General features: G+C 48.5%; 1 protein-coding gene across 2 annotated transcripts; it reads left to right on the top strand.

Moving 5' to 3' along the window:
- Positions 1-46: 46 nt before the first annotated feature.
- Positions 47-13480, top strand: zmynd12 (zinc finger, MYND-type containing 12). 2 transcript variants are annotated; one of them, XM_069183647.1, is made up of 8 exons: positions 47-612; positions 5600-5741; positions 7127-7298; positions 8023-8192; positions 9389-9424; positions 10453-10549; positions 11261-11406; positions 13259-13480. In XM_069183647.1, the coding sequence occupies exons 1-8, from the start codon at positions 503-505 to the stop codon at positions 13367-13369; spliced, it is 984 nt and encodes a 327-aa protein (XP_069039748.1). In that variant the 5' UTR covers positions 47-502; the 3' UTR covers positions 13370-13480. The 2 variants fall into 2 exon arrangements, with proteins under 2 accessions (XP_069039748.1, XP_015192343.2); XM_015336857.2 differs by having other exon boundaries at positions 53-612; positions 9302-9424.
- Positions 13481-18806: the final 5326 nt, after the last annotated feature.

Below are 18806 nucleotides of genomic sequence, written 5' to 3'. Positions count from 1 at the left end.
TAGACAAAACACCCTTTGACGTTCACCGTTTTTTATTTTAGAAAGTAGTTTGTCACAGGTTTTTAATTTTTTCCTCAGAAACCGCTGCCATGCTATAATTACTTGAACAACATTTCGGGCAAATTTCAAAACAAGTACAAGGCTGAAATTATGGTTAGCACTTCAGGAAATATATTTTAGGCTAAACGTCTGCTGTGATGCGGAAATTGAGCTTTGCTTTGCTGTCGGACATTTCACACACCACCTGAAAAGTTTCTGGAGTTCAAAGGTCGTCTCCTCGGTAACTGCTCTCAAGCGTCCTGAAGACGAGCAGAAGGGACGAGGGCAGCTCATTCCTGCGTGAGGTCTGGGGACAACTTTCCAGACCCGCTTCTGTGTTTCGGGAAGCCGCGGAAAACAGGGTCCCTCCTGCTGCTATTCGATGCGGGACGTGTCTTCAGCCTGAAGAAGCCCGTTTAGGAGGTCCAGGGGTGCAGGAGGAGGAGGTGGGCAGCGCAGCGCCATGTCCGAGATCACCCCCCTGGCCAACCCCCGAGGGGTGAAGCGACTCTGCGAGCTGTGCCAGAGACCAGCGCGCCTCCAGTGCTCCCACTGCCGGGTCACCTACTACTGGTGAGTCGGCACCGCCGTTCCGGGCCCGGGAGGGCGAGGAGACCCCCTGCTACTTTAACCGAACAGGGGCAAACTCGTTTCAAGTCTCTCCCAACCTGTGTTCATTCATCCTCTTTAATGATAATAATAGTTTAGAACGCATCTAAGACTCAGTTTTTACGTAGGCTTGCAAAATCGGTGCGTAGCCTCAAATAAAATCATCGGATTTCTCAAATCTGCTGGCGGTGCCGCGGGTATCTCCGCTCTTCGCTCCAGTGGGCTGTTCGTGCCATGACTCCGGCGACCACTAGGCGGCAGTGTTTCCCTACATTATAACACCGCCCAAGGCAAACGCGTCTCTCTCGCAAACACTTCAGGGGTTCAATGGGTTCGACGTCCTGGAAAGCAGTTTATCAAAGTCTCTTCTTTTTTTTTCCACCACCAGAACATTTCGAACAGCGGGAAAGGACCGAAGGAGCCATAATCTTTTGTTTTTTTCGTTCAAAGTCAGAATTAAGATCATTTTCAAGTCAGAAATAAAGAATTATATTATTAAAGAGCTTCTTTTTCTGAAGGCTCCGAAAGTGTAATTTCAGAAAAGAAATGAGGGGAATTAGCTATTCTGTTTTACCACAACAGGTTCGCTGGGCATTTTCCTAACTGCCCAATTTCTGTCGACGTGGACAGTAGGGCTGTGGTCTGTGCTGTCTCCAGGCTTGGCCGGTTCTGTAAAATGCCTTTAAGCCATGAGAAACCCAAGAGTTAAGCATGGAATTCTTTCCCTTCAGCTAAGGGGGCTGACTTCAGTGTGTTTCGCCGGATTGTGCAGCACCATTCGGCTAACATGAATCTCAAGGAAGAGAGGAGAGGTTTCAAGAGAGCAGGCCATTCGTGCTGAGCTACAGTAACTGATCAAAGGAACCCTGCTCTCCGTTTCTAAAGGGATCCCAGGGGATCAGAATCACCAGCAGGGCTGGGCGGCTTGGATATAAGGAGAAATCTGCAAGGAGATTTAACAGAGGGTGAACCTATAGACTGTGGTGTCTGACATGCCAAGACCTTTATTCAGTGAGCTGCTACATTGCCCCCTTTAAGGCATAGAAACATTTCAGTGGAAGAAGCTCCCAGCTCAAATCCTAGTGCTGTGTCCCTCTGCATGAGTTAATGTGCTTTGTCATTTGGACTGAACAGTGGGCTTATTATTATTACATGTTATCTATTGTATTAATATATAATAATATAATATATATTATAATAATTCCTTACACTTATATAGTGCTTTTTTGGACACTCCCCTAAAAGAACTTTAGAGGTAATAGTAAAGGCCAATGGAAAATTGGGCCAGTATGCAGTAGTAACACCCCTTCTCTTCTCAAGAAACTCCCTGGGATTTTTAATGACCACGGAGAGTCAGGACCTCGGTTCTTCGTCTCATCTGAAAAATGGAGCCTTTTTACAGGATAGTGTCCCCCTCTCTCTGCTGGGGCATTAAGACCCACACAGCACCCCCTGCCGGCCCCACTAACACCTCTTGCAGCAGCAGCCTTAGGTTTTCCCAGGAGGTCTCTCATCCAGGTGGGCTGCCAGCTGTGAGCTTCCGTGGGCTGCCAGCTGGGAGTTGCAGGGTATTGTAGCTGCTGGCCCGTTATCAGAAGCTCTATAAGTTCTGTTGTTGATATAGCATGTCCCTCATAGCCAGTTGCTATTATCACTAGGTCTTCACTTGCTCTTTCAGTGCTTGTGTGTGATACCCGTCTACTGGCTGACATTCATCCCTGCTGCTCGTGGATACTGTGTGCTTTAGGATGCAATGGAAAGTTGTGCACATCCTTCAGGTCTGCAGAAGGCTGAGAAAACAAAAGCACCCCCCCCCCGCTCCCCGTTCTCCTGCTGGCTTTAATAGATACTTGTCTTCCTGCCAAGATACAGCATAAACGCCTCCTCGTGCCAAAAGCAGCGCTAAACCCCCTGCCAGCTGAAAGGCATCCATGTTGGCTGAGGGTGTTGGTGAAGCAGCAGGCTGTATCTGAGAGGGCCGAGAGTGTCCCGGCTCGGGGGGAGTGTGCTGTGTTTCTGACAGCTAGAATAATGCGGTCTTCACAAGTGGAGCCCGACGCGGTCTCTCCGCACAGCGCCGCAGTGAAGCTGAGCAAAACCACACTGCACCTCCACTGCACCAGTGATGCCGGAGCCCCTGCTCATTAGCAGCGACGGCAGCTTTTGCAATTACTTCATTTTAAGATAGGATCTGCTCTGTTGCGGCATGGTCTCGGATGATTAGCTATATTTAAAAAGTCAAGTAGCCATTCTGTCGCGAATACTGTACATTTGTACCACCGTGCTCCAACATCCTTGCCTGTAAAATTCAATATAGCAGATAGGCATAAATGCAGAAGAGGTGCATTCCACTTTAAATCACAACACAGTAAGAGTGTGCTGGCCCTGTTGTGAAAGCACCTGATTTTGTTTAGGTGAATCTCAAAAAGATGTGCCGTGCCAAGACCATGCCAAGCTATGCCAGGACCACACTGTGTCCGTCTCCTTCCGTACAAGGTGCTGGCAGAGCACAGAGTTGCCCAGGTGGTGGGGTGCTCTCCTCTGTCCGTGAGGCTGGTACTTTCACAGGACGGAGATAGAGATTGACAGACAGCTCAGTGGGGGGGGGGGATTACAAAATTAAGACATCAGATCTAAACTGGGGGGGCAGGGAAATGCAGCAGCTGAAAGCAGCAGATTGCTACCATTAGAAACATAAAAGGTGTGTCAGCACATATCTACGAAGCTGCAAATAAGAAAGAGCCCTTCCTGTGCCGTAAAGAAAGCAGGAGACGGCGCTGTCTTATTAGAAAGTGCAATACTATCGAACACCTGTTCAGCTGTTTAAGAACTACCTGCACTCACAGAAGCCCCTGCCAGTGCAGATCGTTCCAGAGATCAGGGGCTAGGGTCCCGATCTCCCAGTCCTCTGCATGACATTGGGAATGACAGATATCCCTGTATTCTGAAATCCCCAAACTAGAGTTTAATCATACGGAGGCAGACATTCTTTTAATTAAATGGCATTCACTAATTAAATTAGTGCTAGTCCAATCAGGGCCTTGCAAGTTGGAGAATGTTAAATTGTTTTTCTGTTCCACAGTTTGTTTAAAAATGCAGGTCACAGTCTGTCCACAGTCCCTGTCTTCAACAGCCTGGCCGCTGACTCCAGAGTGGAATGATAGATGGTGTTTTTCTCACCCAAGACGAGGCTGAAGCTGCTCTTTGGGAATTGTCTGAGGCTGGGGACCAGTCTGCTGGCTCCTAAAGACTGCAAATGCTGGGAAATTCCCTGGGTATTCGTGCAGACATTGCTAATTACCGTATTAATGGTGAAAAAAACTGAAAAAGCTTCTGTGGCTGTCTTAACTGTTCTCTCCAGATGAGAAAGTATATTGTCACTCTTTATAGCTGTCTAAATATTACATCCCAGCTGAATATTCTTCTGGATGTGAGAAAGTTCAGGACATTGCTGTAACTGTGTCACTAGAGATATTACATAAACTGTAAAATCACTGCAAACCGAAAACAGCTCAGAAACGTATTGTGGAGACCAGATATGTAAAGATTCTGCATACACTGAAATTAATTCTTGTGTGTTGACATTTTAACACTGTTCCTAGAGGACTTAAGCACTGCCAAAACATTTTTTACACAAACAGACTGGACTGATCTCAGCCCAGCGAGTACACTTTAAAGCAATACTGAGTCAATTTTAAACCATAAATAGTTTGTGAGGTTTCGTATTAAAATACACTGGCTGTGTAAAACATTTGAATGTAGTTGTAAGAAGGCAGACGTATCAGCTGTTTCAGATGCCTTTGTACAAGCGATACTACAGCTCTTCCCATAAAAATCTTTCACCAACTGACGAAAAACAAGAGTGTCTGTCATTTTTGACAGTGCCGTTCTGTGATGTTTGTGCAGTTCAAAGAGGACAACAGGCTTAAATTGCTCTCATGTGTTATTTGCTTCAGCCCCATCTACTGCAGCAGTGAGGAGAAACACTGGAGCTGCACTGGATTTCACAGGACACAAGAGTGTGTTACACCACAGTAGAATATTCATGCCACGCTAATGTCGTCCCAGTGTAGAGAGATCTATGCTCAGCAGGCCAGACAAACCCTTAATTAAGTAAATGTGATTAGAATGTCTTTGGCCTTAACCTGTTTGGCTGAAGGGGTGACACCTGTCTGTAAAAACCAGGTATCTCTCCCCTCCCCTGAGGAAGATGAACCCAGGGGCTGCTGCTCTCTCAGATGACCCTGAGCAGCGATCGCATTTACAGTGATGTGATCACTTGTAACTGCTTAGAAAGGGGACTTGTCTTCCTCCAGAACCTTCATTATTAATTCTGCTTTGTCTGTGTTTAGAGCTTCTCCATTTCTATAAAAATTTGATCTTAACTGTCCCTTAACTGTCACTGAGTCACTTTCGAAGCCTCAGTGACTTCTACCTTACCGTCAGTTAAAAGAGAAGGTTGCACAGTGGTTTTACTTTTGCGAGCGAAAGAGATCTGAGACACATCTGCCCTCCTGTCTCGCTTCCTAAATGGGATGCTTTAGTTTTACCACGGTGAAGCTGATCAGCTGTAATCCGAGGATAGTGTGCCCCGGATGTCTGAGCTCATTCCATGTTGCCTCCAACTAACCTCCCATGACACCTGCTTGGCAGGGGTCACCATGATGAGTGTAATTTAATCCAGGTCGTTATGGGCTGTCCACAGGCTCCTCCCTTGTTACTGTGGCTGGTGGAGGACCTTTGGATAGCTTCCTTCCTGTTAGTGAGGATTTGCACTTACTGTAGGTGCGCCGCATAATCCTCACTGAAAATGCTCCATTTGCCACCCATGACTGCCTGAAGACTTTCAGGGGCAGCTTGTTCTTGTCTTAATAAAATGTCCACAGTTTCTTTCTGTGTCACGCTGGCAGAGAGGTGTCTAGCATGGCGTGTTTGTGTTCTGCCTGGGCAGCGACTCGGATCATCAGGGAGCAGACTGGGTGGGCATCCATGAGAAGGTCTGCCAGCTGCTGATCCCCCTGCGCACTGCTGTGCCCTTCCACACTCTGGAGGTGGAGAGAGAGCACCATCGCGCCCAGACCCTGCAGAGACAGGTACCCACACTGCCCAGACCCTGCAGAGACAGGTACCCACACTGCCCAGACACTGCCCAGACAGGTACCCACACTGCCCAGACCCTGCAGAGACAGGTACCCACACTGCCCAGACCCTGCAGAGACAGGTACCCACACTACCCAGACACTGCACAGACAGGTACCCACACTGCCCAGACACTGCACAGACTGTGCCCACACTGCCCAGACCCTGCAGAGACAGGTACCCACACTACCCAGACACTGCACAGACAGGTACCCACACTGCCCAGACACTGCACAGACAGGTACCCACACTGCCCAGACCCTGCAGAGACAGGTACCCACACTGCCCAGACCCTGCAGAGACAGGTACCCACACTACCCAGACACTGCAGAGACAGGTACCTACACTGCCCAGACACTGCAGAGACAGGTACCCACACTGCCCAGACACTGCACAGACAGGTACCCACACTACCCAGACACTGCACAGACAGGTACCCACACTGCCCAGACACTGCACAGACGGGTACCCACATTGCCCAGACACTGCACAGACTGTGCCCACACTGCCCAGACACTGCAGAGACAGGTACCCACACTGCCCAGACACTGCACAGACTGTGCCCACACTGCCCAGACCCTGCAGAGACAGGTACCCACACTGCCCAGACACTGCACAGACAGGTACCCACACTGCCCAGACACTGCAGAGACAGGTACCCACACTGCCCAGACCCTGCAGAGACAGGTACCCACACTACCCAGACACTGCAGAGACAGGTACCCACACTACCCAGACACTGCAAGACAGGTACCCACACTGCCCAGACACTGCACAGACGGGTACCCACACTGCCCAGGCTCTCACAGACTGTCAGCACACTGTCCCAGCTCTTAAAAGGCTGGATTCTGAGGTTCTTCCATGAGGATCAAATTCTACACAGGAAGCCAGTTTTCAGCACACACCCATTCGTACTTTATAATAAAGGATTGGGAAGTTCTCTAAGTAGTTTTATGCTCTGGGACATAATATTCTGATACTGACAGTCCTGTCTGAGGCTGTGCTGCATGTGACTGCAACCTGTGCTCGACCTGTGACCCGGGTGTGACTTGTGACCTGTGTATGACCTGCGTCCCGTGTGTGGCCTGTATGTGACCTGTGGCCTGCGTGTGACCTATAACCTGTGACCCATTTGTGGCCTGCGTGTGGCCTGCGTGTGGCCTGCGTGTGGCCTGCATGTGGCCTGCGGCCTGCGTGTGACCTATAACCTGTAACCCATTTGTGGCCTGCGTGTGGCCTGCGGCCTGCGTGTGACCTATAACCTGTGACCCATTTGTGGCCTGCGGCCTGTGTGCTGACCGCTGTGCTCAAGGCGTGTTGTGTGCTGTGTGGGGGACAGGAGCAGCTGATCGAGCTGTCCCGGGCCACGGCGCAGAAGAAGCTGTTCGAGGGGAAGCACCAGGAAGCCGTGCCCGCCGCCCTGCTCTCCCTGCGCTGCTGTGTGGAGATCCACGGCACCAGCGCGTTGCAGCTCGTCCCCTCCTACCTGCTGCTCGCAGAGGCCTGCACCGGTGAGCCCTGTGCCTCCCTCACGTCTACATGCACTCCACACTGAGCCCACAGAGCTCTTCTGATTCCTTTTACACACGAGCAAGGTGAAAAGACCAGCATGTGATGCATTTACTGAAATAAACGCCATTTTATTTGAAGTCCAGTAACACCCTCATAAAAGCTAGCCATTATTCCATCAATTATTAAAGCACCGCCGATCATGATGAGGGTGCGATAGATGAAATAATTGCCGCTGGTGGGTTTACAATCTGGTGGATCTGCCTGGAAGCCCTGGAGAGCACTGCACACCGCTGAGCTGCCAAACGGTGAGTCAGTGAAGCTGGATCAAAGGGACTGCAGCCTTTAGACCCCGAGTTCCCACCCCTCCTTGCCTGCTGCAGATGGAGAGATCCAAGCAAGTCAGAATTAAGCCCATGTGCTAATTAATCAGTGCCTGGTGATTCAGGCAGTGAATTTAATTCAACACCCTGAAGTAATTGCAGGTCTTTATCTGCTTATTTGGGAGCATACGTGTTAGATATGAAAGTATCCTGTCTCCTCTTGCCTGTTATTAACAGTGTTAGGCCCACCCCTTCCTTCTGTGACAGCAGTTCGATCCCACATCTCCACTGTAGAGCTGGCGGTTTGAACGGAGCCGCCGAAGCTCGGTTCGTGTAGAGGAGGGGTCGTCTGGATCAGGCCGGCTGTGGCTGACGGCCGTGTGTGTGTGTCCCCTCCTCGCAGGCCTGGGGAACCTCACCCAGGCGGAGGAGTACCTGTGCCGGGCCGAGTGGACGGTGCTGAAGAACACGGAGTGCGGCCGGCGCCTCCGGCACACGCTGCACCGCAGCCTGGGCTTGCTGCACGCCGCCAAGGGAGACCTGGAGGGGGCGCTGGAGCACCTCGCCAGCGACGTGAGTGATGGCCAGCGTGCAGCCTTGCCTTGCGCGTGAAGAACATCGGAAAGGCCACAGATGAGTGGCGAGCACCCGGCCCATTTGGCTTAATTAGTTCTGTGCTGGCTGTCCTCTCGTTAAATCCTGCATCACAGACCACAGCAGGGCTGACAGTGTCTGTAGCAAGGGCGTCAGCTGTATTTTTTAGAAGTTAGTCGTCCTGGGGAAAACCAACCACCACATATGAAATTCCCTTGAAGCCCCTCCAGCAAGGGACAGTTCATCATGGCCCGTCAAGACTATCCCGCACGACTGGGAGAGGAGAGGAACCTCAGCACCTGGCACAAACCCACACCAACACTCATGCACAAAGTATCTTATCTTTTTATCATTGCTTTCCCTATTAGTTCAGAGCTCAGCAAACACTGAGTTTCCAAAAGGTGGTAAAGTACCACTTAGCACTAAATTGCTTTGCTTGAGACAGAAAACAACAAAATGACCGATAATCAACATTTTGATTTAACTAGATAAAAGAGATCATAAATCACAGAGACCATTTGGCAAACCTTACTTGTTTGATTGCCAGTAGCTAATCAGTCCCAGAGACTCATCCAGCCATTTCTTGAGGAATCGCATGAAAAATCAGCTCCAGACCCCAGAAGGCCAACACAGTCTTCCTCTTGCTCGGAAACATTTGAGCTTGGAGACTCCCAGGCATCTAGTCTGTATGTGCGCTCATCTGCTAAGGTGAAGCACAATTCGGGAGTATTTCCATATGAAAGACCCTTTTTTCGAAAGGAAAAATTGCTGCTTAGGTGAAGCTGATTAACCAGCATCACCTGGAGATTTTACTGGACCTTGTGGTTTTCATAAGTAGGCCTGTATTTTCTCCTGCTTTTGATTAAAATCCACATTCACATGTACTGCAGATATCTGGGTCTTGTTCATCATTAGTATAGTAAATGAGTATAGTATAGTAACCAGCGGTTCTGCGATTATGACACCTGTTGACTAATGTAACATAACCGTAAAGCTGTTAATAACTGTGTGGACACAGGGTGCAAGCCACATGCCTTCTGTGCAGTGATCTGCACATGACCAGCTCTCTGTGTCCCTGTGCCACGCAGGTTTACTATGCCAGTGAGGAGTTTGGCAGTGACCACATTGTGACCAGCGGGGGCTATTTCCACATGGCCAATGTATTTTTCCGGCAGAACAAGATGGACATTGCGGACTCCCTGTACACAGAGGTGAGAGGAGGAACAAAATCTGGGTAACAGAAGTTTCAAATAGTCTGACTGCTTCCCAACCCCTGATCAGCCATAATCCTTTATTCCCAAAGCCTCTTTCTCCCCACATTCCCGTGTGTCTGCCTGTGGGCTCTGATCAGCCTTGTTTCCTGCCCTGCAGCAGAACCCACAGCATGTTTTGTCCTTGTAAATGCTACGTGGGATGTTTTGACTTGATATCCGATAGCGATTTTACTGAAGGGTCTGAGCTGAACACGTTTCAGAAATGTACTGTGTCACTAACTGGCCATTGAATACTCAGATGTAAAAATTCTGCTTGGAAATATGTTTTTTTTTTAATTGGCTGCTTTTCAATGTGCTAGCAGATACATACCTGTGTTTTGACGCCAACTCACTGGCCTCTTGAGGGGTTTCAGATGGCAAAAATAATCATTTTTCTAATGAAATCCTTTGTGACAGCGGATAGCTCTGAAGAAAACTCTTCTGATCTGAGCTGTTGCGTGTCTTCAGGACTGTTTTCCACAGCTGTGCGGGGCAGGGCCAGACCTGATAGCTGTGTAACTCAGGTGTGCAGGCCAGAAATTCCACCCCCCTCCCAGATTGCTGTGTATTTTCAGTGTAATGGCATCTCTCTGCATAGTCACAGTTATGACCCCAAATATACTCCTTAAAAAATCACGACTTAATAGGCTATTTGCTGCTTTCGTTCCACCACCCCGTTGCGCAGAGGATTACCATTCCTATACGTCTTACTGCTGTCAGTGCGATTGGGAGCTTGAAGGCGTCGGCAGTTTCACGCACAGCAATGCAGACACTCAGGGGAATGAAGACACAGGCATCAAGGCACCCAGTCTGCCAGCACTGCATAGATACACAGTTGCCATAGAAACATGCTGACAGGAGAATACTGTGCATTAAGAAAAGAGTTTTGCTTTGTTATTATTATTATTTCCATTACCACCAGTGCTGTGTAGGCTATGTGTGGGCTGGGAGCAAAGCACCCTAACGCTGAGGGACTCTGTTTGCAGGTGACGGCGATCTGGCACAGACACCTGAGCAGCCTGCTGGAGGCCCACCAGCGCAGCGCCAGCGCGCCGGCAGACCCCCCTCTGGAGCACTCTCTCAGTGGGTACACGCCTTCCAGCGTCCAGCTCGGTCCTGCCCTTTCCCGGACCACACCGTTCCCATTTCGCGAGATGCGTGTTTCCCCATCGGGGCAGCTGGCTTGGATCTGCCCACGGGCATCACAGGCAACCAGTCAGCGGTGGAACGCTGCCCTCTAGGGGTCATGGGAGGGAAATGAATCTCCTGCGCCTCCCCTCCCCCAGTGTCTCACTGGGAGAGTACAGGGCGGCTGGGAGAGAGGTGGATGGGCGACTGCCTGGGTCTCATCAACAGGTGGGCCTGCCAGCCATATTGGAACAAAATGGGAAAGAAACAACATTACAGAGTAGCCGAAGGTTTGCGTTAGAACAAGCAATTGCGTTTTCATTGAAAATGTCCTGACCGGTGCCCATATCCCACTCTCTCATGCTCAGACGTGGGCCACAATGTGACCCTGGGCAGAGTGACCCCTAGAAGCTGCAGCACCCCTGGGCTCTGGAGCCCTGCAGCCCCCCAGGTGTCCAGCAAACCCCAATCCTCTACTGCAAGGCTGTGCGTGTTGAAATAAGATCAGGGCTATATAAAAAAAACAACTAGAAAACTCAACTTCGAGCTGCCTGCGGTTTAACAAGCAAGCACAGCTGGCCTGATTTATTTCCTCTGCTGCAAGCTCACCTCGCCTCGGCTTTTAAACCTCAGCGGGGTCACGTCTTCCCCCCTCCTCTGTCCCAGGCGAGGCGCAGCAGGCTGAGGCCCAGCAGGTCCTGGGCGCCATCCTGGACATCCGCGAGCAAGCCCCCCGGCCGGACCCCACCCAGACCGCCCGCGCCGCCCACTCCCTGGCCCTGCTGCACTTCCTGGGCACCGACACGCCGAAGGTAGGGCACCCCACATGGGCGCGCACAGAGCTCGAGGCGCTCTCTTGCACTGTCTGGGCAAGGGATTAGTGCTAATGACTAAAGCCGCAGAGACTAATGGGGCTTGCAGGGCTGACAGGTTGAAGTATCTGGGGCCGGACACTTCCTGGGTTGCTGCCAGCTCTTTGTTACACTTCCAGGGCTGCACTGCAGACAGAGAGGACTTTAAATCATTTTTCACCAGGGCTGCAGTGCGTGAATCAGAGATTCAGGGATTCAGATTCTGCTGCTGGAGCACCAACCTTAAACCGAGGCAAAACCACACTCCATCTTCCCCAAAGAACCCTGTCATTTCTGGAATTAACTTAAGACCTTCCCCACATAAGCACCAGTATTAAAACACACCGGCTTTAATAATTCATGCATAACGGAGACATTCAAAGCCGGGTGCAAAGTAAATGAGATGCTGAAATACAAAATTCTTCCCCGCACTCTGTCCCCAGTATGGAACAACCCTAATACATGTTAGAAATCAGCCATTAATATTTATGTTCTGGAACAAGAATAGCCTGTCAGGCATCACTCAATTAAAATTACTTGTTTGATGAAGAACATTTATCTTGCAGGAATGTTCAAGGGAAAAACGTTCTTCATTCCAGTATCTGTGGTGAAAGGATGCAATGAATAACAATTAAGACCTCTTCAATTCTGTGATGCACTACATCTATAGTATATTAATTATTCCTCAGGCACAAAATAGATATACATTACCAAAGGAGAAGTGGGATAATCTTAGATACAATCCTCATCTTCAGCCATGGAAATCAGTTTGCACAAACACCTTCAGGAGAACTGGCAATGCTGAAGTCCTGCATAGAACAGATTGTACTATAGCGAAATACATTCACAGTGAGCCAGACGGACTCAGAAATCTGTCAAGATTGTCTTGGACAGCTATATTCAGCTATATTCTCGATTTCTGGCACCATCCTTCATGAGATCAATTCTGTTGAAAAGGTAACAAATCAGCTCTCTTATGGTGGGCTGGTCCTATCATCTGCACTGGAACCTCAGTTACATGAATGAATTAGAAATGTAGGGAAAATGTGTCCCAGACTCACTGGCTGAATCTAATAAAAGATCAAGCTTCCTTTGAAAAACTAACTCTGTGGGATAAAGTTAAAGAATCTATCTGGAACCATTTTCTTATGACTCACAATAAATAAATACAAATTAGGGTATCTCTCACCAGGATTAATCAGCAGCCTATACCTTAGCCAGCAGTTATAACTAGGCTTCATTGATGAGGTTCTTGGTATTTTTATATGTTATGTACGTCTATAGCAAGCACAGCAGGGTGTCTGTTTGAATTATATAATATTGGGTATGGATTAATGAAGACACTAGTGCTAGTGAGGAAATGTCATCCCATTACTTTCAGGAGCACACAGCATTTTCTGGGTAATTTAAGCTGAAAAAGAGAAACAGACCTTGGCAATCTAAATTTTAAGATTCCCTGTGCCAGTCTGTCAAAAAGGGAATCAGTGACTAAAAGGAGATTGTTTGCTCATGTCCTGATCTTAACACGTTGAGTGACTTGAGAACCCTCCCTGGTTCTAAACAAGAGAGAGGAAAAGGTTTCACCAGGAACCTCACTAGAGGGCATCCAGAATGTACTGAAATTGGCAGTCACTGCAGTGGAAACGCAGGTTCGGATTTTCAGGCTACAGGCTCTTCTGACTGGAAGTCAGTGGACTGAGTGCCTGCCGTGTTCTTTATCTAACGCCTCAGGCGGGCGTCTTCATGCGAAGACGAGGGGCCGTGTTACACAGACGGGTTCCAGGCCTGACGTTTGGGTTTGCTCTTCTGCCAGGTGGTGGAGTTTGGCAGGAAGGCTCTCCGCTGCAGCCAGCTGGTGCCAGACTGCGGCCTGACTGAACCCATCGAGCGTCTCCTACAGCTGGCAGAGTCCAGGAGCGCCTGAGCGACGACAGGGCCCCGCCGTGCCAAACCACACCGCCCCACTGTGCCAACCCTTACTACCCCGGCCAGCAACTGGAGGGGCACATTCCAAATAAAAACCTCGTCTTCCACCTTTATTTTGTCAACCGTCTTCTGTGCGAAGACTTTTGCTGGGTCTTATGGTGAGTGTTGTAGATAACATTAAATATTGAGTTGAGTGACACATTGATGGGTAGCTCAGTGGTCAGCAGTGCTGCCTCTCAGCTCTGGGGCCCTGGGTTCAATTCTGGACCTGGGGTGCTGTCTGTGTGGAGTTTGAATGTTCTCCCCTTGTTCACATCGGTTTCCTCCCACAGTCTAAAGACAAGCTGATGAGTTAATTGGCTTCTGTGAAAATTGTCCCTGATATGAGTGTGTCTGTGTCTGTCTGTGCCCTGTGATGGACTGGCAACCTGTCCAGGTTGTACCCTGCACCTGTTGGATCATGCACGGATGGGCGCAGAAACACAACTGGGGGTACATACTTCATTTTTCCTGACACCCAAGTAATGCAAGCCTTACCAAACTAAATTCATGATCTCTCTGCACTTCAAAGTCTTTCAGTACTATGGATTAAGAATTGCTTATCTGTAATTGTGTGCATTACTGACAACGTCCGTGTTTAGTCTAATAAGTGTCGGTTTTGATAGATCAGTCTTGGTGAAAGGAAGAATAGTAAGGCACGATGTTATCGGACTTCAGCAGAGACGTTTTTATAAGAGTGAAAGGAATACAGGCTCTCTTTTACAGGTCATAAATCTTCAGCTCCGCAGCTCCACAGTGGTTTTAATCGGCTCTCTTATGAGCCCCCTGTGCTGCAGAGTCTGTGTGAAATGCATCCAGCAACGAGAATACTACAAGGTCAAAAAGACTACGCTGCCACACAAGATTTCCTGCTCTTGCTGCTGAAAAACAATATTCCTTGTCTCAAACATAATAATGAAAAGTGGGGCACTGGGGGGCAGATGAGGAATATCCATGCCGTCAGCCCCCAAACCGCAGGGACTGTAACTTCTAATAACAGTCAGAATCCTCCCTTTAACTGCGTCAATCACTTTAGGCCAGTTTCTCATTCACACCCACGACCTGGCCAAGAAAGTCATGCCAACGTTGTACAGAAGCAGACAAAGACTAGGAAAAGAACGAGGAAAAAATGGGTCCCGTTGAATATTACAGTACCTCTTCATTTTCAACAACCCACATGATTGACTGCAATCACAACGGTGCAGGTAATAAAATGACGATCAGGCCGTAGAGTGGGGGAGGGGTACCTGCTGGACGGTCTCTGACCCATTCAGTCGCCTGGGAGGGGCAGGAAGTACCACCCGGCCCGGTCCAATGGACCACTGGAAGACCTGATTACAAGCGTATCGGCTGGCCAGCCTCTGCATCAGTCAGCTGCTGATGTCCCTGAGGTTACAGGACGAGCGCCACAATGCGTTAAAACAAGTTTCAAAATCGGCAGCAAATCCAAAGCAGGTCAGTACCACCTTCATCCCCAACACGGTGTTGATACGAGCAACCGAGCAGTGAACAAAGAAAACGACAAAAGCAAAACACTTCTCTCTCTCTCTCTGTGCGGCAAACGCCGTTCGTACGGCGCGGCGTTTTGGAAAAGCAACGACCCTAGCTGAACCAGCAGAACCATCTGCAGGCCCGGGGTTTTAAAAGGACCCCCGTGTCTATGCTCAGCGCAGGCCGTAATGTCGGTGTATCGGGGTGTCTATCCCGGTTCAGTATCCCCTGGGAATCTGTAACCCCGAAATGCGCAAGCGCCGGTTTTTCTCAGGCTCCAAATGTGAAACGAAATGAAGCAAAGCCTTCGTGTGCTTTCTTTCGGGTTCCCCTGTCTTGTGTAAAGGTAACTTAACCTTTCCTTCACATGGTGGAGGTAATGTTTTTAAAGGACTCGAATCCCTAGCGAACGCATTAAATACGCCGGGAAGCCGATATAAACACACACAGACAAGGGGCTCCTTCTTCTCCAGGTCGAGCTAAGCAAAGCCTGCAACAGCCCTGCAGGAGCTGGCCGAAGTGTCCCGGAAAGGTTTTGAGAGGAGGGGGGGTGCAGACTATCGGCATTGGACTGCACTGTGTGGCACTAGCCGACAGACTCCATCATCATCCACCGCAAAAGCCGTGTTTCTGCTTCCCGTAATCAGCTCTGCCTTGTTGGGTTTCTTCGCTAATCCACCCTGGCTGCTACTTAATTATGGTTTAACGTCTCTAAATATTATTTCCGCACTGTCTGTGCGGTGCACCGTCGATTAATTTATGTCTGTTCTCGTGGTTCTGCCATTTCTAATTATTGGCGTGTGTTTCGGGCGGCGCGGTGACAGCCCTGTTAGCACCGTTGTCTCAGAGCGCAGGGGTCCTGGGTTCGACTGTGGGCCGAGACACCTTCTGTGACGAGTTGCATGTGGAGCTGACGTGGGTCCAGTTTCTCATTAAAAAGTTCCGCCCAGAGCAGGCCCGCTACATTGCTTATCTCAGACTGTCTGTGTTCAGAATGTCAGTGCGTGAATAATGTAACAGTCGCTCCTAAAACCTGCCTAAAAGTGAGGCTACTCGTTTGAGAAACAAAGCGCGCCTCGGCGGTGCTGTTGCACCTCCCTGCCGAATTCTGCGCAGTCTAGGTGTCGAGTCTGTGACGTCACTGCTGCAACCGGCTCACTGCGCTGAGCCCCGTCATGTAAAAGGTACAGGCAAGTGGGCGATCACAGTCAATTTTGGAGCTCTGTGGACCCGAAGGCAGGTCAATCGTAGTGGACATGGTTCAGAAATAGAGTACGCATTATGGTATGTGAAATTGCTCATCTCAAATTATTATGTTGCCTTGGAATCCTGTCACTGGCGGTGATGGATGACAATGTGTTACAGTCGTGTTAAGGGCTCCGTTATCGCCCAGTACCCTTGATGTGCCCACTCTGTCAAGGTCACACTGAGCTCAGGCACGGCGTAATTTGCAAATGAAGCACTGCGTGTACACCTAAGGAGTGTGCGCATCATAATTCATCCATCCATCCCCTAACCCTTTCATCCAATTCATCGTCATGGCAGACAGACTCACGGACACAGGCACACACACTCGCACCAGGGCCAGTTTTCCCAGAAGCCAGTTAACCAGTATGAAGGTCTGTGGGAGGAAACTGGAGCACCCAGAGGAAACCCACATAAACATGGGGAGAACATACAAACTCCACACAGACAGAAGCCCAAGTCTGGAACTGCAATGCTAAGAGCTGCCCATGCACACAACTCTGCCCCATTTCAGTAATCATCGACTTCTGTTCAAGGGCACTGTGTGCAGGTACTGATCCTCAGGAAAGCTGTGCCTTTAGCAGCAGGGAAGAAGTATCTGGCTCTGAGTAACTTCGTACAATCTCCAGGTTCTGTTCAAGTCTACTAGACTGCAATCCTGGACAGTGAATGTCTCAGAAGTTAAGCCGGTCAGAATGTGCACATTTAACCTCCTAATTACATTAACTGCAACTTTGACTCCCCACAGAAGTCACCAGGGGTCAACCCTAAGACCCAAAAATGATCAGGTTTCACCTTCCTGTCCTGTCATGAGTAACGATTAAATAGGAAAGTGAGAGCCCGAAACAGTTTATCTGCTCACACTGTTCTGACTGCACCTGCGTTGGTCATTTTGTTTAGGTAAGAAATCCATTTCGTCACAATATTTGTAATAGCAGGAACAACATATTCTCATTGTGTGCTACATTATAACTGTCATTGTACTTATTGGCTGGAGATAAAAGTGCATCACCTGATTGAACAGCTTTTATTATTGTTGAATCTTTCTGGCTGTGAAACCTTGTTATTGCAGAACATCTGTCAAGTCCGAAGGTGCCGGATTTATCACGTGCAAATGAGATGGTTTGTCTATTTAGAAAAAAAAGCTCAAAACTGCCCGACTAAAGGAGAAAATGAACAAGTAAAGGTTTATTCCATGCTGAAAAGAGAAGAAAAGAAACACGTGTTAGAATAAACCTTTACTTGTTCCTTTGCAGCCTAGACATGCTGGCGCAGATCCCCACTTGAACTAAAGGAGAAAATAGTTGTGCCATGTTGTGGGTTTTTTGTGCAAAACCAGAGAAATATTCATATTTTTTACCTTAACCCAATTTTTATCAAGGGTGTAGCACAACGATGTCTCTCCTAATGACCCATAATGAATAATGAATGCATTAGTAAAAGAAATAGGCCATATTGCCTTTTTATAGGTCACAGGTTGTTCTAAAAGTCAGCTAAACTTTTCAGCCCAGTTAGAATACACTGATTGTTTACACATCAGACACGTTAGCTCACTTTTTCACTTGGTTTTCTAATGTACTCAAAAGAAATGCATGTTTGTGTATATATTAAACATATCTAAAGATATATATATATATATCATATATAACTAGATATAATATCTTAAGATATAGATATTCACGATAATTCTTTAATCTGGAAAGACAAACCAGACGAAATAAAGTCATACCAACTCAATTTGACTGAGTTTCCCTGTATGTTGCACATAGTGTACCTACTGAGTGCCTGAGTGATACACAGTAAAATCTTATCAATTATAATGGCTAATTTCTTACTACGTTCTTTAAAAAAGTCAAATATGAGGTATATAACGATCACTGAACCACCAACTTACTAAAAAAAGGCTCCTGCCAACAAAAATGAATGCAGGTATAATTCACTTTTAAAAGACTCTTGACTCTTGCTTTAAATTAGCATCTGATTTCAATGCTTCTGATTTTACTGACGGTGTATTTGTTTAACAAATTGCTCGTGGTTAGAAAATGGATGGATGAGAATAGGTTGGTTTCTCATGTTCACTGTGTTTAATTATAATCACTGAGCTGATACGAAATGTCCTTTTACAATCCCATACAGATCGCTTCCAGTGCAGTGTGCTCGGACTCACTCTCCTGTTTTATCGATGTCATGGCACTGGCTCAGGGGCACTGGCAAAACACCTGTAACCAGACACCTGCGGTCAGGCCACTGCCTTTCCAATAGGAGCAGACACCTCGGCTGTCAGTCCCTGCTGCCCTGTAGACAATCTCCCTGCAGCTCACAGCTGGCAGCCCAATGGGGCTCAGCAGGTGTGAGCCTGGCCAGTACCTGGACGGGAGACCTCCTGGGAAAAACTACGTTTGCTGCTGGAAGAGGTGTTAGTGGGGCCAGTAGGGGCGCTCACCCGGCAGTCTGTGTGGGCCCGCAGTATAGTGACGGGCACACAAGGCGCGGTCCTTCGGATGAGACTTAAAACCGAGGTCCTGTGGTCTTTTAAAATCCCTGGGCGTTTCTTGAAAAGAGTAGGGGCATTACCCTTGCATCCTGGCCAAATTTCCTTTACTAATCATGGCTACACAACGGTGGTGGAGGGGAGTCCCCATTGTTGCTGTGAGATTAGA

This window comes from Lepisosteus oculatus, chromosome 25 (genome assembly GCF_040954835.1).
Source record: "Lepisosteus oculatus isolate fLepOcu1 chromosome 25, fLepOcu1.hap2, whole genome shotgun sequence".
Lineage (NCBI taxonomy): Eukaryota > Metazoa > Chordata > Actinopteri > Semionotiformes > Lepisosteidae > Lepisosteus > Lepisosteus oculatus.
Note: the sequence above shows the minus strand (reverse complement) of the source record. Positions and strands in the feature narration are given on the sequence as shown.